Source organism: Apostichopus japonicus, chromosome 21 (genome assembly GCF_037975245.1).
Source record: "Apostichopus japonicus isolate 1M-3 chromosome 21, ASM3797524v1, whole genome shotgun sequence".
Taxonomy (NCBI): Eukaryota; Metazoa; Echinodermata; class Holothuroidea; order Aspidochirotida; family Stichopodidae; genus Apostichopus; species Apostichopus japonicus.
The window spans coordinates 19,977,317-19,998,196 of record NC_092581.1 but is presented as its reverse complement, the minus strand read 5'-3'; the positions used below and the strand labels follow the sequence as shown (position 1 = coordinate 19,998,196).

The 20,880-nt window shown below is 36.0% G+C and overlaps 1 protein-coding gene across 2 annotated transcripts in view; it reads left to right on the top strand.

The window, feature by feature from the left end:
- Window positions 1-20,880, top strand: part of LOC139962690 (RING finger protein 17-like) — a 38,063-nt gene that overhangs the window by 1,870 nt on the left and 15,313 nt on the right. For both annotated transcript variants that reach the window (XM_071962877.1, XM_071962878.1), the window contains exons 2-24: window positions 315-421; window positions 941-1,047; window positions 1,914-1,984; window positions 2,764-2,914; window positions 4,320-4,452; window positions 4,830-4,910; window positions 5,417-5,517; window positions 6,233-6,348; window positions 6,800-6,986; window positions 7,416-7,537; window positions 8,467-8,574; window positions 8,972-9,136; window positions 10,243-10,435; window positions 11,384-11,468; window positions 11,864-11,941; window positions 12,782-12,932; window positions 13,572-13,687; window positions 14,609-14,771; window positions 15,453-15,568; window positions 16,716-16,836; window positions 17,920-18,031; window positions 19,265-19,468; window positions 20,327-20,480. In XM_071962877.1, coding sequence (XP_071818978.1) covers window positions 315-421; window positions 941-1,047; window positions 1,914-1,984; window positions 2,764-2,914; window positions 4,320-4,452; window positions 4,830-4,910; window positions 5,417-5,517; window positions 6,233-6,348; window positions 6,800-6,986; window positions 7,416-7,537; window positions 8,467-8,574; window positions 8,972-9,136; window positions 10,243-10,435; window positions 11,384-11,468; window positions 11,864-11,941; window positions 12,782-12,932; window positions 13,572-13,687; window positions 14,609-14,771; window positions 15,453-15,568; window positions 16,716-16,836; window positions 17,920-18,031; window positions 19,265-19,468; window positions 20,327-20,480 — 2,942 coding nt within the window. The remainder of the gene's footprint in view (window positions 1-314; window positions 422-940; window positions 1,048-1,913; window positions 1,985-2,763; window positions 2,915-4,319; window positions 4,453-4,829; window positions 4,911-5,416; window positions 5,518-6,232; window positions 6,349-6,799; window positions 6,987-7,415; window positions 7,538-8,466; window positions 8,575-8,971; window positions 9,137-10,242; window positions 10,436-11,383; window positions 11,469-11,863; window positions 11,942-12,781; window positions 12,933-13,571; window positions 13,688-14,608; window positions 14,772-15,452; window positions 15,569-16,715; window positions 16,837-17,919; window positions 18,032-19,264; window positions 19,469-20,326; window positions 20,481-20,880) is intronic.

Here is a 20,880-nt window from a genome sequence, read left to right as displayed (position 1 = left end):
AATAGTCTAGACCTTCAAATCAAGGTAATAATATTTTGATTGGGCATTTTAGAGGGTTTAAAAAGCTGCTAACAGATGGTCACAGTGTGGTATTTCATCTCTTTTGCACTTTGATAAAGAAGAAGTTGACTCCCAAAAAAAACTCCAATGTAAAATTTAAAAAGATGTCACTATAAATTTAAATGGTATATTCTGCCAATCTGCCTCAGGGGCTGCATACGTTGGCAGCATTACTAAGTTCAACTTTTGCGATACTGATTGCTTCACAGGTAAACAAAATTTTGTCACTGAACTTTCCTTTTTGTTTGTTACAGCCGGACTCCAGCCAAGAATCCTTTCATGTAAACATTCTCTTTGTAAGCAATGTGTGATAAAATCGTTGAGGAACAAAAACGATGGCTTAAGCTGTCCACAGTGTCAGGTAGGGAGAGGAGTTTATTTCATATTGAAAATGTTATAGCTTAGGCCCTATATGATTTGAGCCATCTTTTTCAACATGAAGTAAGTCTGATCCAGCAAGATTAGCTCTGGATTGCAAGAAAATCAGCTGGTTGCGTTATATCATCATATTCACCGACCAGAGTTCCTCATGTTGCCATGGCAACGGTCTATACATTCCCATTATGAAGAGCTATTCATTGTGCATCTTCTAGACCACACCTGATCGCTTCAAGTTTACTGATAGTACAGATTGACACTGCCACTAACAAAATGTCAAAAAAGAGAACATAGGAATTTGAAAGAAAATTTCACCAGGATGTTTAAAATATATTACTCTTTCATCCATCAAAAATATGTGTACCCTTGTATGATCGCTTTAATAACATTGCCAATGTGCTATATTGCATTCATCAGTACCGGCACAACAGCAATATCAAAATTTGCTCTTGTTCACACTTCCAATACGTACATATAATGCTGGTTTTTCTTTCCTTTCCAGGTTTTCACTGCTGTAATCAAAGGAGATAAGAATTTGCAATCTCTTCCTGTGAATTTGTTTTTGGTAGGACTATCTTGTACAACAGTCAAACAGCAAATCAATCCATTGTAAGTTATTTCCCCTCAGGAATTTCACTACCTTATCTCTAATAGATCTTTCTTTTAGGTCTTATATAACTTACGTCTTCATAAGTTTTTGGTCTCATTTATGGACTCAAAGAACAATGCTGTGCTTTGAGAACAGAATTCATACATATGTGATATTGATTAATGTGATGCACAATGAACAAAAAGAAGGCATACTAGGTACACACTGTATTGCAGGTTTAGAACATAAAATGGAGAAACAAACCCAACCATCAAAAGTGGTTTATGTGTTACAGATAACTGTCATTAACAAGTTTCCTCATGTTCCTCCAACAGTTAACAAAAATTGTGTTCCATTTGGCATAGATGTTTGTTTATCGGTTCATGAGGAAGATCTCTCTCATATACAGTAAGCTAAAGACAAAATGACAGGCTTTGTGTCTCCTTTCATCAGCAATTGAAATGTTCTGTATTGCATTCGGTAAATGCACTTCTGTTAGTCATGGAGATCAAAGAACTGGAGGGTTCTTTATTCTTTAATTGTGGCAAAGAATTGTTTCAGCATCAATGAATGGACATAACATGAGGTGAGGGTTAACTAATTTTGGATGAAGCAAAAGTAAGACCAAGGACGATTGGTTTGTGTTTCAATATGTAACATTGGATTCTCTCGATGACTCTCTAAAATATCTCTTTAAAATATCTAAGTCACGTTCTCAGCCGTAAAATTAAAGGTAAGATTAGAATATTCTTCTAAATTTCTTGTACACCTAGTGTACATTCATAGAATGCCCTCGGATATCTGTGTAGACATTCCTAAGTTTTTTCCCATTCAGTTTCAGCTATTTTCACCTGATAATATGCTTTCTTCCTCTCTATATTTGCAGCGATCACCAACTAGAATTTAAAGCCAAATCAAAACCAGGCGGTGCAAATTATCAACCGACGGAGCTGAAAGGTAATTACCCATTTTCGAGCGGTCATGAAGTCGTTTTTTTATTCCTTGCGGTAGACAAAAGAAATCTATGCGATGGTGATGGCTCATATGTGTGTGTTTGTGTGTGCAAGAACAGTACTTGAAAAATGTTCCTCATTCCAAATTTCCCTCTGTAAATACAGTAAATATATCCAAACACAACCAGTAGTAACGAGTCACTTTTTATCTGATGCCTTTGTGTCAGTTTGTGGCATTACAGACTGACACTACATTAATGATGTTTCCATTTTACATTGGCGATTCCAAAATCTATCTGTTGTAAACCCTGCATGACTGGAAAAAAAATGTTATTTCCACCAGCTCAAACATCTGGTATATAGTTTGGCCAAACTTACTTAAGCAACTGATATTCACACAATGTCATTGAAAATATCTTTACTTGAGCATTCATAATGTGGTGTTCATACTGTAATGCATATATAAATTTATAGGTTAATATATATATATATATATTAAAAAAACAGGTTTTTTATGTATGAAAACAGAGTGCTGTTGCTTAACATGTAGGATACATAAATAATCATATAATAATTCTCTTCTCCTAGACTTTAGTCTGTGTTTATTGAAAAAAAATCCTCAAGCAATGATGGGTAATTGCAAACTATCAAAAACAAGCATTATTTATGTGTCATATATCACTTCATATTAATAATTCTTTTTACCACAATTACAAATAACAAAGCTATAGTTTATAATTTTGATATGAATTAATAATTGTGAAATTTCCTCTGGTTTTGCAGGTGGACGGCCACCGTGTACCTCCTGCCAACAGGGTCCAGCAGACTGTCTCTGTCAGCATTGTGACATTCACCTTTGTAATTTGTGCTTCATTACAATTCACAAAACCCAAAGTGGCAATACTCATTCCAAGATACCCCTGCTTACAGACAAGTAAGTCTATTTCACTTCTATGGATAGAAACTATGCCATGTTCAAAGACAGGATAAACAGAAATGAGAGTTTGTAAGGGGACAGTAGACATGGTTTCCCTAAAATTCTCAAACAGTCACCAAATTTGTTGAGTTTAATTTTGCCAAATTTTATAGCTTGTTGGAGGGGTCTTAGTTAAGGTCTCAGTTCTGCCCTTAGGGGGGAAAAAATTGAGTTTGAATGGTCTCTAAATGACAATTGTTATGCCTTGTAAAATTGGAATGGTTGAAGACTGTTAGCCTTCTTGTACTCAAAAGTAGAGTAGGTAGATGTAGAAGTAGAGTGAGTAGATGTAGAGTACGTAGATGTAGAAGTAGAGTTAGTAGATGTAGAGTACGTAGTTGTAGAAGTAGAGTTAGTAGATGTAGAGTACATAGATGTAGAAGTAGTTAGTAGATGTAGAGTACGTAGATGTAGAAGTAGAGTTAGTAGATGTAGAGTACGTAGATGTAGAAGTAGAGTTAGTAGATGTAGAAGTAGAGTTAGTAGATGTAGAAGTAGAGTTAGTAGATGTAGAGTACGTAGATGTAGAGTATGTAGATGTAGAGTTAGTAGAAGTAGAGTTAGTAGATGTAGAGTACGTAGAAGTAGAGTTAGTAGATGTAGAAGTAGAGTTAGTAGATGTAGAGTATGTAGATGTAGAGTTAGTAGAAGTAGAGTTAGTAGATGTAGAGTACGTAGAAGTAGAGTTAGTAGATGTAGAAGTAGAGTTAGTAGATGTAGAGTATGTAGATGTAGAGTTAGTAGAAGTAGAGTTAGTAGATGTAGAGTACGTAGAAGTAGAGTTAGTAGATGTAGATGTAGAGTACGTAGATGTAGAAGTAAAGTTAGTAGATGTAGAGTAGGTAGATGTAGAAGTAGAGTTAGTAGATGTATTGTAGGTAATTGGTTAAATGACTGTCGAGAAGGTACATTCCACTTTATTCTTTACAACTTTGTCAGAACAACTTTTGAAACAAATTCAGGTACTTTCTATGATTTTTTTTATGTGCATCCGGATGCTCACATAAGATATAAAAGAGAGGACATTCCCAGGGTAAATCCAGATGTATGGTAACCCTACCCTAGAAGCAAGTACAAAAGGTGGTTTGGTTTTAAACCCCCTTATTGAACAAGTTAAATAGTCAGTAAGTTACAGGCTATATACTAGAGAAACAGTTTACTTGTTGTCATCTAAACATCTCCTTCATTATACTGTACCCCATTCCAAAGTTGTACTTCATGGCAGATTTCTCCAAATCTTTGATGTTCCTTGGTATTCAGTACCCTGTAATCTGTCGCCCCTCTGCATCACAGAAGCTATTCAGCAGTCTTCCCACAGTTAATTGTCTCAATATTTTGATATATTGTTCTCTTAACAATACAGAGTTTATGGCTGTCCTACTCATGAAAACATGCCAAGAGAATTCTTTTGTGAAGATGATGGGACACCGATCTGTGCTAAATGTGGTCTTACCGGGGAGCACAAAGGTCACAACATCTTGCATATTCAAGAGAAGGTGAGGATGGCAAAGAGAACCAAATATCTTAGAGTCTTGTAAACATAGTAGTGTCGAAAGAAAAGTGGGATGAACTTCATATGTGGTTTCATATGTAGATTCACTTTAGTGAGTAATACGTAGAACCTTGTTTCCTGTAAAAGTCAAAGGTCTTTCAGGTCAAACCTTGAAAGTCTTTCATTCAGTTTACAATACCTTAAAAGTTCTCATATAAAATGTATGGAGGAATCACTAAGCCTTCAGTTGTAAAATGACCTGTTCATCATGTCATACTATATAATGTTATTAGATATATAATTATCATTCAGTCCCTTCTTTTCACTGGGTATTTCAAATTCATTTTTTTCTGCGTTTTACATTTTCCGTGAATTTTCCAGAACTCCGAAATACACAAGGATTTAGAACCTGCTGTTGCTTCAGCCAAAACAACTCTGAAAAGACTGTATTATACTAAAGAGGTGAGGAAGTTATTATTTTTTAGTATAGAGTACTTATGTGCCCTACCCCCTCAAAGGTACCATCTCCCCCACGGCCCCACCCCTCCCAAAGGGTCATTTTGTCTCTAATCATCTAACCATATAGCCTTACGGACCTGACAGCATAGACTGGACACATCTCATTAATGTTCATAGTATGCATCCCTACTGCTTCCCCCAATGATATTATTTAAAGTATTGTATATTTTTATGCAGAATATAAGGACTTTATGAGAAATATCTTAGGAAAAATCTGTTGGCAAATTTGCTTGCTCCTTTCAATAGAATCAAAGGAAGTTAGAATAGTTGATTTCATAAGTGAGAGTGGTTTGTTAATTTAATTTCTTTATTCCATATTTATATTTGAAAATGTTAATAATGCTTACCTAGCATCAGTCAATGAAAGAACAGTTTTGTCTGTGAGGCTTTCCTAAATCAAAGCAAATGACAACATTTTCTCCTGTTTGTTTCTTTTGTATTTACTTTAGGCTGTCGATGTAGAGGAAAAGCAACTTTCGAAAGTAAAAGAGAAGGCAGTGGAGGAAGTAGATGAAAGTTTTGCTCAATTTTATGCTGATTTACAACTTCAGTAAGCTCATTGTTTAATATCTTTTTACGCATAAAAAGAAAAGTACAGATATCTTCAGGTGTAGGTTATGATTGGACCGATGTTTGCAAACATCTTGTTCTGTTGTTAAAGATTTTCTCCTATACATAATTTACAAGACAAACCTTCCTCTTAAAATCAAATGGTTTTCCTGATGTATCAATCGAAACTGTGGTGTGTGATCCTCAGTTACACAATCTGCGAGGTACTTTAGCTTCTGATTTAATACGGCTCGACAACAACTTGCAAAGCTGGCAGGTTCATTCAGTAAGAATGCAGAATCTGCTGAGGTCACTAGATCACATTCCAGGCAATAATTAATTTTGCTATAAGTTTTCTTCTCTTGATTTGTAAATATGACAAAATATAATGTCAACTCTAGCATTTTTGCAGATTTTATTCTGGCAAGTTTCTTCATGTACATATGCATAACATTGGTTTGGGATTCTTTTATAAATGTTAACCTATGCAGGTTATGTAGTATTTCAGCATGCCAAAGAGAGTTGATTAATTATAAATTAGCTTTGCCAATTTGTAGCCATGGTAACTGCTGATTTTACAGCTGAGGTAGGCTAGGCTTAGGCAGATCTGCTTTTAAACTATTGCAGCGCTAGGCCCAGATTTGTTTTTTTTGAAAATAACAGACTTTTAATAAGCTACTTAACATCCATTGTGACTCTGTTTTGTTCACTACTAGGCATCTCGCAATGAAAGAGGCTGTCAGGACCGCTAACGACTCGCAACTTGAGAATTTGTCCTGTATCAAGAATAATCTTGCCAGAAATATTTGTAGACTAACCACAGTTATAGAAGGTATGTTTCGATCTGGTTGTCACTTTGTCTGTCTTAACAAGTTAACATCAGAAGATGCGGTTAACATCCCCTCCCATTTGGCAGAGAAAGAGAGGAACAAGTCTTGCTTGCAAAGAAGATTTCATTTGTGTGGGGAGATATGATTGTTAGTGTAATTACAGTTCACAGAAGAATAAGTCCATCAGATGGACAGCTTTGAGGATTGTTTTAGTTTACTGACAAAAACTTTTTGTAGTTATTTCAATTGAACAACCCTCAGAAGTCAGCGGTGAGATAAACCTCTCGGTCAAATTCATTATACCATCTTGACTTTTCAAATTTCAAATAAACTCAAATTTATTTCTCATTTTGAAATGACGATGAGCTGTCATTGTTGTTTTCTGTACTTGGGAATGGATATAAAGCATTTTCCCTTGACATTGTTTGCTGGGTTTTTATTTGTCATTAACAGATGTTCTTCCAGGCTTGGAAGACAAGACTAAGGTGCCGTCCAACCTCACAGAGATCATCTCAATATTGAGAGAAGCGTCTTCGTTGCCATGGCATCTAGTTCGAGAGAAGGAAGGTGAAACTATGTCGAAGTTCATTCCTGGAGAGATGCAACTGTCATCAAAAGTTGAAGTTAACCCATCCAGCTTGTAAGTCAAATTAGTGGATCACAACTTCATTTCCTAATGGCTGGCAGAATTATTTAACATGTGTTTGTCACTTTCCCCAAAGCTGATTTTTTTTTTGCTTTAGGGGTGGGGGTATGGGGGAGGAATGAAAGTGAAAGGCCAGGAAGGGATAAGATGTGGCGAGGAGGGGTAGATAATCCCTTGTAGTGACGTCCAAATACCAATTCAGTAATCCTTGTTGTGATCTTGTGTATGCATGCTAGGAAGAGCTTTAAGGGTACCATTTTTTCTTGAAATGTAACAACCTGCCGCTCTCCTTATATATCATCCTGTTTTGTTAAATATAATCAGATTTTGTCTTGATTTATAAAAAATCCTTTCTATAACTGTTTATTTTTCTCTGTCACCTGAGAAATTCTTATGTTAGTTTTTCACGTTCATTTTGAGCAGTCATTCTTTGAAGACATCAGCTGAGCTTCCTGAGGACTTCAAGGAACCCACCATTGATGATGACATTCTCAAACACTGCCCTCTATTTGGCAAGAAAGAACAGAAAAAGAAAAAACCAATAGGTAATGTGAAACAGGAAACTGAGCCTACTTTTTTACTTCAAAGTTACCATTTTGAGCAATTTTGAGGTTTTAAACTATATTGGTTGAGGCAGACAAGTTTTTTCTTGTTCTAACCAGGTTTCATCAATTTTTTGTTGATATGTATGTCTATTCTTATGAGAACATTGTCAATAGTGAGTCAGTCTATTTGTTGTCTACTTCAAAGGTTACCATAAAACTCTACACATGGAAGTGTAAGGACATTTCAAAAATATGATCTGGTATGTATTCTCATGACACCAGCAATGAATGATGTTAATGGGATCAGATTACTTACTTGTTCATTTGTGTCCTCAGTTTCTATAGAATAGTAGTAAGCATACTTCACAAGTACTTGTTCATATGTGTCCTCAGACTCTATAGAATATCAGTAAGCATACTTCACAAGTACTTACTTGTTCATTTGTGTCCTCAGTTTCTATAGAATATCAGTAAGCATACTTCACAAGTACTTGTTCATTTGTGTCTTCAATGTCAATTGAATTGATGTTGCTGGCTTCAGTATCTGATACCCATTGATTGATTCTACAAACCTCTAAGCAAATGGAGATGCTATGAAACTCCCCTAATTGATCTGAGTGTGCTTGCACCACATCATCACTCTCTACAGAATGCCTGTTTCTGGTTATTAGAGTACTACCCAATACCCATATTCAGACTCTAAAAAATGAATCTGCAAGGACACTCCAGAAATGGATCTAAATGGATACTTGATACTTCACAAATCTGATCTTGGTTATTTTATCACATCCTTTAAAGACATTGATGTCCTTTCCTATGCAGTTTCTGAAATATTTTCTTGGTAAGGGAATCTTTAGAATTGATGTTGATAGAACTTTGAATGTTTTTAAATTGTTACTATCGGTTTCACTTATATCTCATTGACTTAGGACCTGATCATATCCGCATACTTCAGAAAGAAGGAATCTTACCAGCAGACCTCGCTGAAATAAAAGATAAAGTCAAACCAAGACCTGCTCTGGATCTCAAAAAAATCAGTGAGTTAGATTTATCTGATATATGCTTAATGATTTTAAATGATTTGCTATTGGTCAATTCAAACCATTTATGGTAAGCTTCAGATGAAGGCAAACAATTTTTTTTTATCTTTTACGGTGTGGTGTTTTGATGTACAAAAAAATAGATTATTTCATAAAAATATAACATTCATTTTAATCAGATTTAAATTTCTTTAACTTATTATTATTATTAGTGAAGTTTTTATATCCTTCCCCTAAGTTGTGTGTTACATGAGTTTTTGCATCCAAGTGCCTACCATTGCCATCCATGTTAGGAGAACTAGTTGCAGAGTTCAAAAGATAAAGATTTCACTTGATCGATTGGATGTATATTATAATCAATCGACTTCACTTTAAGCTTATTTCTCTTTTCCAGGTAAGAAGCAGAATGTGAGAGTCGTCCACATCAGAAGTCCAGGATGCTTCTACGTCCATCGTCAGGGCGATCTGCCTCGGCTAGAGAAAACTATGAAAAGTCTGTCAAGCATTTGTGAAAGCATTACTGACTTCTCAAAGTGTATACCTGATACAATTGAAGCTGGTATGTATTTACTGGTAGTGTGACAGTTTGCACCCCTGAACATTATGCTAGGGTTGAAGCTGGTATGTATTTACTGGAAGTGTGACAATTTGCACCCCTGAACGTATTGCTAGGGTCAAAAGTGGTATGTATTTACTGGTAGTATGACAATTTGCACCCCTGAACGTATTGCTAGGGTCGAAGCTGGTATGTGTTTGCTGGAGGTGTGACAATTTGTACCCCTAATCGTATTGCTAGGGTCGAAAGTGGTATGTGTTTGCTGGTGGTGTGACAATTTGCACCCCTGAACGTTATGTTGTGAAGGTCTTGGCTGCTATCATTGCCATGTTAACAATGTTTGAATTACCAGCCCACAAAGCTGTTAATTGGCTAGTGATCTTCCTTTTTTTGTCAGCATCTATCTTTTTCCAGTCTCCCCATTTTGTCCATTTGTTTGTTTACTTAATTTGATATCTCAGAATTGATAGTATGTCAAAATTAAGTGTAACACATTGATCAAGGTGGCCAGTTGAAATTTGGTATAAGCATAATCTTGTTCATTTAGAGTGCTCAGGAAGTGTCAACTAGCTAACTTCACCTCAATTCTCTATCTTTTGAACGAGAAGCCATACCTAGCAATGGAATAGAACAGTGTAGAAAATACCTTGAAAACGTGGAAATACCAGTTTATTGTCATTAAGATCTATAACGCAAAACCTCTCTCCTCAATACGCTATGAGCAAAAAATCTAGGCCATTCTGTGATTACTGCTGCCACACAAAAGGATAGCTAGTTAAAAACTGATATATCGACTAAGAATGACTTTCCTGAAAATCTGCCTGAACGTAAGTGTGCTAATAACACCCAACAGATGCTCTTATATTAACGGTGACTTAACCGTCACTGGAAATGATAATTTAGAGGTGTTATTTGAATGGTATCTAGTGATCAAATACTTTTCATTTTGTATTCTCTATATATGGTCTACCACATAGGTACTAAATGCTGTTGTATTCTCTATATATGGTCAACCACATTGGTACTAAATGCTGTTGTATTCTCTATATATGGTCTACCACATAGGTACCAAATGCTGTTGTATTCTCTATATATGGTCCACCACATAGGTACTAAATGCTGTTGTAAGTTTGATGACGACCAGTGGTATAGAGCCATGGTGAAGACCGTACCGGATGAGGTGGCAGGGGTCCTCTCCATGGCCTCCCCGCAGGACCTACTCCAGGCAGATGACAAAGACGAGATGAAAGTCGAAGTGGTCTATATCGATTATGGCAATACACAATGGGTGCCGGTCGACAAGTCAGTTCAAATCATTTGTTTTTTCTTTTTTTCTGAGAAGAATTTTCCTGATCCCTGCTTGTGTGTTTGTGGAGTGAAATTGTACGTTGGACTAACTAGAAGCTCGTCTGTGTAGTATATATGAATTGACTAAATGAAATGTTAGATGTAGGTGAGACTCGCCTACACTTTAAGTGTTATAAAGTTAACTAAGTGTAATGGTAGGCAAGACTAACAAATAAACTAGCAAAAAAATAGCCCTCTTATAGTTCATACTAGGGCCTGAGAAAATCAAAATAAAAGTCGTTTGTGTCCTTCTCGATTTTTAACAGGATATGAGGTCAGAGTAGGTCACACTTAAGACCATGAGAAAGGGTAATACTTAAGCAAAATCATCCAGTTTAGTCATTTTTTCATACAACATGCATAAATGAGATCAGTTGTTATGTTTGTGTCACATGACCAAACAGAGGACCATACATAACAGTGAGGAACAAAAAGTGACTCCTTTGCTCATATCATTTGTCTTGTGAATTTTGGTCTCTTTTTTTGTCTTTATCTTTTTTTTGAGGGGTGGGGCAAGGTTGGTGACATTCTTCCACAGAGTTTAATTAAAAGTCAGGCAGAGTCTCTTAAGAGTCTGTCCAATTTTTTTTTTTTTTTTTTAGTTCTAGAGTTGTGATGAGCCACTCCACATTATGGTCAAGTCAAGTTATTATCATTACTTTTCATGACTCGAGTCAAGTCGGTCATTGACTCAAGTCACTGTATTGTTTCTATCGCAGAAAAGTTCACAAACTTATTCAAGTCACTTTACTTCTATTTTTTATATTTAGTAACTTGATTCAAATCTTATTGCAACCACTGGTTTTTAGATAACTAAGAATAACAAGTATCAATATGCTATGGTCATACAAGAAAGGTCTAATACATTTTTTTTATTCCTTGTGTTCCTTCTTTCCTCTACAGGTTGGTTAGATTGAAGCCCAAGTTCGAGAAGGAGCCTCCTTTTGCCATTACATGTGCCTTGTATGATATAATTCCTCCCAATAAAGTAAGTCATGACAGAAACTCAAACTGCTCTTTTTCATAGACATCAGCTCTCAGACCTGGAAAATAATTGAATCAGTGGTGCAGCTTGCTTCATTTTAATCCTCTTAAATTAAATTGCATTCTCCAGCCCCGACCCCCTTCCACTTCCCTGGCATAAAATTGAACACCAAAGTTTCCAAAATTCTTTATTTCTCTCAAAAAGCTAGGAATACAAACAAAGAAACAAGTTAAAACACAAATCTTTAGCAAAATCCAGGATGAAATTTGGAACATTATTTCAATATTGGTTAATGAGGATGACCCTCCCTCCCCAATCAGCAAGCTGGTGAAATGTGAATTTGATGTTTTGTTTTGTTGGTCAAAGTATGTTACAGGAATTCATTTATCTTTCCTCAGAAGCCAAAGTGGCCAAGGGAATCAGCGGAAGCCTTTGCTACGATGGTTGCTGCCCAAGATGTTACACTCAAGATGAGTGTAAGTCCTCCCAATTACCAATATCATTACATGCAAATATCCAAAGAAAATGTCCTTTTTTGGAAAGGTGTTATTCCAAAGAAATGCATTCTTTTGTTCATGGAAATGCATTTCCTTTCAGATATACCCTATTATGTATGCCTTAATCTAAAAATATGGTGTTAACTCTATCACTGCTATGAATATTCATAGATTTTTTTTCTGTTCAAGTCTCACTTCCCAAAGTATGTTCCTTCTTATATGTGTAACTTGAAGTTTGTCAGTGCTATGAATATTCATAGATTTTTTCTGTTAAAGTCTTATTTCCCAGGGTGTGTTCCTTCTGATAAGGTGGATGTTGTCAATGCTATGAATAGTCATAATGTTTTAATCTTATATAGCCTTTATCTTCCTCAGGTTTGTTACTTCTTGTAAATGTAGAGTATGTTTGTCAATGCTATGAATATTTATAATGTTTTTGTCTGTTATAGCTTTTAACTTCCTAAGGTGTGTTACTTCTTGTAAATGTAGAGTATGTTTGTCAATGCTATGAATATTCATAGTGTTTTTGTCTGTTATAGCCTTTAACTTACTAAGGTGTGTTACTTCTTGTACATGTAGAGTATGTCTGTCAATCCTATAAATATTCATAATGTTATAATTTTATAGACAAAGTGGACCACTCCCTTTACTGCACCTTGTTACATTGTTTCACCTGTTAAGTACAGTCCTAAATAACCTAAATGTTTTTAGAAACAACTTTTGGCAGCTTCAGAAATTAATGTTTTCTTTTGCCTCTAACTTGGATTGCGTGATACAGGATTTAACCTTGACGGTTGCTTTACCTTCAATCCTGTTTAGTACCACGGAGAAGTCGACGACATCCTACAAGTTGATCTCCACAATTCTCCCAACTCGTCAGCGGTAGATGATGCACCAGTCTCCATAAGAGATGCCTTGATCTTCCTAGAGTTAGCCAGCTTCATCAACGACACACCCAGTCCTTTGACTCGTAAGTACGCCAGTAGTTATACGTCTTTAAGTTCATGCGCCTTGAAAAATGTCATAAGAACTCTTTTTGCTCAAACTTTCAAATGTAAGATTGAACTAATGAAAGGATCAAGAGACTGGTAGTTAATCATTTTGTTTTAGATGGAATCAAAAGCAATCATACTGTCAGAAACTATGACAAAGAGAATTGAAACTGTATGGAAGCAGTTAGTTCTGTTCGTATCATATGGAGTGAAGAGTTCAACTTTTTCCTACATGTTCGTATAGTAGCTGCTCTTTCTTTAAACCTGTATAAGTCACAGTATGAACTTGATTTGTTGGTTTTGTTGCTCATAATAAGTGTTAATGGTGTTATAGTAAAGGTCTGATATGATGTGGAACAAAGTGGTAAAGGTGCAAAACAAAAACTGATTTGCAAGGCCTTTAGCTCAGTTTCCTTTTTCAAAAGGTGACAAAAGTTTTTTTCTTAATTTTTCTTAAAATATTGTTACATTTTGAAGGGACGGGTTGGAAAACAATAAGGCTCAATTAATATTTAACATTGGTAATGTGTGTTAATTTGATTTCTGATCACTTATTACAAACATAAATGAGATGTATTGTTATTAAAATATTTTGGTGATATTATTTATAACAACAGCTAAGAGTCCTGTTCCTCCAAGAAAGTACCTGCCTCCAGAGCTTCCCTGTGAGGGTGAATCCATCGTTGCAACCATCTGTAATATCTATGATCCTCATCACTTCTGGGTGCAAGAGGTAGGGCCTCCACGGTGTTATTAAACAATTCATTAAAGCTTAAAACAAAGGAAATAATTAGTGGATGGAACAAGTGGACATGGTATTGCTGATCAATATCATGTAGATGTATCATCAAAATTTGTTAACGTTTTATAACATAATGTAATGTATTTTGAAATAAAGTATCATACAGTAACAATAAAAAAGGTCTTATGAAATTATGCCATCTGTTTCTAACAACAAGTACTAACCTTTGGTGAAGATTTAATATTTAGGCCCATCTCCTATATCAATGTACACTTCATCTGTATCTACTTGATTGAATATTTGTGCTGTTATATCACTGGCATACTTTCCTAACAAATGCATACAGGGGGGAATAATTTAATGCCTTTGTATAGGAGTTTTGAGGTTTAAGAATTTCTATTGACATGAAAATATTGAATATGATCCTGATATGATCCTGTGCACAAGAACTGCTTTATATAGCTGAATTTGTGTAGCAATTAGCCAAGTTTTTGCATGACATTTTGCTATGTTACCGCAGGGCCTAATTAGGCCCTGCGGATGTAGTATGCATACTTGTCTGTTGTTTCTGTTTTATCAGGGAATAGTAAACTTGTTAGTTACTACTCTCACATGCCTCTAGAATGACACTGTCTCCTAGAATACCAGAAGCATTGATAGAATTTAAATTTATTTTCAGAAGGCTTTCGGTAAAGGGAAGACTTAATATAAGCCAGTGTTTGTCTGGGGATTGTCGCACAGATAGGATGTCAAATATGCCACTGTGTGTCCTACCAAATGCTTGGATATGCTAAACTACAAACAGTGAAACTTTTACAATATTACACAATGCTGTCAGAAAGTCCCTTCCTTGCCGATTGAATGACTAAATCTTGTTTGTTTTCCTTGTTCTCTCTCGTTGTTGTAACATAGACGGGTGTTATGGAAGTGTCCCTATATAGGCTAATGGAGGAACTACAACAAGCGTACCGTAAGAGGACGACTATCGAATGGACCATCATGTGTCCACAGCTGGATATGATCTGCGTCGCAAAGTACGCCAGCGATAAAAAGTGGTACAGGGCTCAAGTCATCGGTAAGAACTTTGGCGTTGCGATGTGACTTCCTTTTATGCAAATGAGAAGAGATACAAGTCTTCTGTTTTAACTAGCTGAAGCAGTTGGTTATACTTCATTACTTAAGTTATATGAGTCTTTGTCAAAGAAGAAAGCTGCACAGCAACAGAGACAGCAAAATCTTGCTGCAGCAAGGCTGAATGAATATCAAACAATAGAGTATACCTCTGCCCCCCTCCCCCAACAGTGCCTATTGGGGGAAACTGCAGAGTCTCATGTAGCCCCCCCCCTTCCCCAGTGTCTGGCAATATTTCATTTCACAACAGCAAAGCTACTACAGTGTTTTGTATAAATGCTTCAAGTAGTTTTTGCACCATTTACAGGTACAGATAACTGGTAATTAAACTAAGTTAATAACGTTTACATCTTCTGCCGTTTGTCTTACATGCAAAGTAGACTATCGTAGTTGTATACGGTGAAAGTTAGTAAGTTTTGTATTTCAAGGCCTAGATGTTCGTTTTGCAAATTAACACTACTATCAAACAAGTTGTTTTTATTTAAAAATAGCCACTTAACATAATTTGTTGTACCTGTTTAGTGGGATAGTTCAAAATCAGATTGTCCATCTTATAAACTATTTTTTCTTTTTTTCTATTTTTGTCTGTATTTATGAAGAATAATATTTTTGTTTGTTTTTGCAGGGTTGCCAGGGAAACAGCAGATTGAAGTGTTGTACATAGATTACGGCAATACAGCAACTGTTCCATACAGTCAGATTCGAAAGATAACAGAAAAATTCCTGAAACTGCCTGTAATGGTGAGTGACATGTAGCATATTACACCCATTTCATCACCTCCCCTTCACCTCACCGCCCCCCCCTCCCCACAGAAGAAGGTGTAATCTGCATTTTGGGGAGGAATGCAACTCAACAGAGTTCATGACATTAGCTTTATGGGACACTTGATGTTGTCTTTTGCATCATTGATATTCCTATTTTTTATGAAACTAAAGAGGGTAGTCCAGAGGAAATATATAGTTATGACCAACAAATAAAGAACACAATACTAAACATCCTGGTGAAATATTGCAATCGATTCCGCCATTCCCGTTTTTGTGGTTTTTATAGTTGTATATACCAGAGATTGTACAATATTAAGTGAACTTGAAGCAAACAGGCATGATGTCATACTTGCACGTGTGACTGCAGAATGTTTTGTTTTTCCTCTTGGTTCACATTAATGTTTGGACCTTGTTATGGTCAACCTTTGCTTTCACCGATGTGTAAAGTCATCAATAGCCCAATAACTGAGTGTATTCAAGTAAATTACTCTCAATTATGTAGAAAGAACATCATAAAACACATTTGTTGGTGTAAGTATCTATGACATCACACCTGTTTGCTTCAAGTTCACTTTTGATACAAAACATGTCAACTTCAGATGTCGTTAACTCAAAAACGATACATTAGAATTGGATGCAGATTTTACCCAGAATAATGAGAATATGTTCAAATTTTATCAGCCTGTAATTATTTCTTTACCCCTGGACTACCTAAAAGCTTAAAACTAGCACATATTTGTGTAGTCAAATTGTTGAAGCTATGTTGATCTGCTGGTTAGAATGAGGTATATAACAGGGGAGAAAATTCCATGACTCGCTAGAACAGATGCAAAGTTCCCGTTCAATGTAAAATAAAGTTGGGAGACACGTTCGTGTCCACATGGATAAGGTGTATCACAATATTCTGTATTGACCTTTCACTCTTCTCTTAACGTGGTTCAGGCCATACCTTGTAAGTTGACGGACATTGCTCCTAAAGTCCCGGAGGAAGGCCGGTCAGCTGAGGTCAGCTGAGTTCCCGTTCAATGTAAAATAAAGTTGGGAGATATGTTGGTGTCCACATAGATAAGGTGTATCACAATTTTCTGTATTGACCTTTCATTCTTCTCTTAACGTGGTTCAGGCCATACCTTGCAAGTTGACGGACGTTGCTCCTAAAGTTCCGGAGGAAGGCTGGTCAGCTGAGGCTGCCACCTGCTTCTCAGAAATCATAAGCTTCAAACCTGTGGAACTTCATGTCTACAGTAAGTATTAAAACTAAATAGTTTTACATCTGAAAATTGAGTGAATTTGTGTAAAATTACTGCATGATTATTAATTTTCAATATATTGTGTTTGCCAAGCATTGTAAATTTTATATTCATCATTGACGTTCTAAAAGTATGATCAGGAAGTTAAACTCTTTACAGACTTATTTGTTTAATACAGTCAGACTTGTGGAAGTCTGTGAAGCACTGGTACTCATTCTGAGAGCCTTGTACTGATACTCTGAGTATTTTAGAAATCTTGCTTAGGTACTAGTATAACATGAAGTACTGGTACTCATTCTTAGAGCCTTGTACTAATACTCTGAGTATTTTAGAAATCTAGCTTAGGTACTAGTATAACTTGAAGTACTGGTACTCATTCTGAGAGCCTTGTACTGATATTCTGAGTATTTTTTATATCTAGTTGAGGTACTAGTATAACTTGAAGTACTGGTACTCATTCTGAGAGCCTTGTACTGATACTCTGGGTATTTTTGAAATCTAGCTTAGGAACTAGTATAACTTGAAGTACTGGTACTCATTCTGAGAGCCTTGTACTGATACTCTGAGTGTTTTCTAAATCTAACTTAGGTACTAGTATAACATGAAGTACTGGTACTCATTCTTAGAGCCTGGTACTGATACTCTGAGTATTTTTTAAATCTAGCTTAGGTACTAGTATAACATGAAGTACTGGTACTCATTCTTAGAGCCTGGTACTGATACTCTGAGTATTTTTTAAATCTAGCTTAGGTACTAGTATAACATGAAGTACTGGTACTCATTCTTAGAGCCTGGTACTGATACTCTGAGTATTGTTGAAATCTAGCTTAGGTACTAGTATAACATGAAGCACTGGTACTCATTCTGAGAGCCTTGTACTGATACTCTGAGCATTTTGGAAATCTAGCTTAGGTACTAGTATAACATGAAGTACTGGTACTCATTCTTAGAGCCTTGTACTGCTACTCTGAGTATTATGGAATCCTACATGTACTCGTTCTCATACTGTTCTAATTCTGGTTACAATTGTATGAAGTAACCCATGTATTTTAATGTTTTTTTTTGTCTCTCTCCTAGATGACCAAGATGACTTTATATCAGTGGTTGCATTTGAAATCAAGAATGAGGAGAGAATCAACCTCAATGCTCTACTGGTACAATCTGGCCATGTTAAAAGCTCTGGACCTGCGTATGTATTAATTGATATATGTATGTGGATGCATATGTATTAGCTGATATGTGTATTAGCTGATTTGTATATGCATATGTATTAGCTGATATTGGTATGCATATGTAATCTCTGAAATGTGTATGCATATGGATTAGCTGATATTGGTATGCATATGTAACATCTGAAATGTGTATGCATATGTATTAGCTGAAATGTTTATGCATATGTAATCTCTGAAATGTGTATGCATATTTATTAGCTGATATGCCATGCATATGTATTAGCTGATATTGGTATGCATATGTAACATCTGAAATGTGTATGCATATGTATTAGCTGAAATGTGTATGCATATGTATTAGCTGATGTTGGTATGCATGTGTATTAACTGATATTTGTATCCGTATCTATTAGCTGACATGTGTATGCATGTGTATTTACTGATATGTGTGTACATATCTATTAGCTGATTTGTGTATGCACATGTATTAGCTGATATGTGTATGCATATGTATTAGCAGATATTTGTTCCATGAGTATATGCATATGTATATATGTTGATTTATTATATTTAACTTATATTAAGGATATTTTATCTTTTTCTTCATTTGTGAATCATATATTTACCACACAAGAAAAACTTGTTTACAATTTGGATGCATTTGAATATATAAACCTAAATGTACATGTATAATTATTTAAGGTTAACACACCAGCAAAGTTTTGTCCTGTATGGGACTCATCAAGCAAAGGTAGAAATCAAACTCTGGACCTTCGTGTCTCAGTCCGTACCACTCTGCTCACCATATGTAATTCTACTGCTGTGAATGCGTATTTTAGGTCTATTTATGTACATGTATAATTATTGAAGGTTAACACACCAGCAAAGTTTTGTCCTGTATGGGACTCATCAAGCAACGGTAAGAATCAAACCCTGGACCTTGGTGTCTCAGTCCATATCACTCTGCTCACCACATGTAATTCTACTGCTGTGAATGCGTATTTTAGGTCTATTTATGTACATGTATAATTATTTAAGGTTAACACACCAGCAAAGTTTTGTCCTGTATGGGACTCATCAGGCAAAGGTAGGAATCAAACCCTGGACCTACGTGACTCAGTTTGTACCACTCTGCTCTCCACATGTAATTCTACTGCTGTGAATGTGTATTATAGGTCTATTTTTGTTCATGTGAAGATAAGAAAGTACTCTATTGAACTGTGATGTTTCCCTTTCTTGCTTCGCTGCAGGTCATTTGCTCCTGACATGCTACGTCCGTCCATCTCTGCTTCACCTTCATCAATAGTCCAGTCATCTCTGTCTCCGTCCAGACAAAGTGTGCCAACCAGCACCAGAAAGAAAACAATGTACACTGCTGTCCACGTCAGCAATGTGGAATCACCATCTTGTATCTACCTGCAGCTAGCTACGGCTAGTAAAGACGGTTTGGACAGGTATCAATATAATAATCTCAGATTTAATAGTCACTGTCAGTAGGTAGATTAACTAATTGGGTCTTTATCCTGTTTGTTTCCTCACCAAAGGCAGAAGGAATCTTTGAGGACATGATGTCATAGTCATGTGATACCACTTGTAAGCATATGACAACTATAAAAGATTCAGCTTTGCTAAACGATACATTAAGAGTGTACATCCAGCTTGGTGAGTACAAGAACAGTCTCAAAAAGGTCATGGAGGTCAAAGGTCTGCAGAGGTCAATGGTGTGTAGAGGTCAAAGTCTGTAGACATTTTTAAAGCAATCACTCGAAACGTAAAGGCTTCAATCAATCCCACCCACACTTGGTGTGTATATTGATGTTAGTAAGTGCAAGATCCCTATGGTATTATGTGGAGGTCAAAGTTCATTTGAGGTCAAGGGCAAGTATGAAAGACATAATTTAAACAGGTCCACATCAGTGGCTGAAGTTTGCTGACCATATGAATTCAGAAATGGTCAGAACGTGAAATCTTGTCTACAGTGTTACATAACATACTCTCATATTTAAATGTGGTAAAAGAATCACTAAACCATTAGAGCCTTCTGGTTAATAAAAGATGAAGGAAATTTGTCATTCTACAATTTGTTTAAAATACTAATGAGGTCAGTTACTTTTCAGCATCTTTCCATGTGGATTGATTTATCCATATCTTTTCTTTGAGGTTGAATCTAATAACCTGTCATACTTACAGTGTTATAGTGTTTGATTGTCATTTTGATTTTGTTTGTTTTTTATTTGAGTTTGATTTGATTTTGATTTTTGATTTTGATTGTCTTTTTTTTTATTATTATTTTTTTTATTTCATTTTGTCAGTCTCCTGGAAGCCATGACATTACATTACAAGGACACAGAGGCTGTCATGGACCATGAATGGAGTCCGGAGGACCCCTGTGCAGCCCTGCTGGTCCGAGAGGGAGTATGGTGTCGTGGACAGATAGTTTCCTTCTTACCCGAGAACAATCTGGTGGTAGGTAGACAATTGTACTGTGTGTGTACTGACCATTAGCATTGCTCCCTCAGTTCTACGTAATTTTTTTGTGAATCAATATTTATTTGTTATCTGCCACTCTTATGCAGACACATCTCCTTCTCAATTTGAAAATAAAGTAGATTAAAACTGGATTATCCAACATCTGGACCATCCCCAATCCTGATTTTCACAGATAGTCCATGTTTAACTGTAATGTCTAGATCTGGACCCATATACACTCTCAGAAATCACTGAGATTTCCTTTGAGGAATCTCAAATGGATACTTCTGGGCAAACTGCCTGTAAACTCCTAATTCACACAGTGTAAATATTTTGAGGTATTTTCCATCACGTCCACTAAACTGAGTGTAAGCTGTAAGTGTCAGCAAAAAGTCTC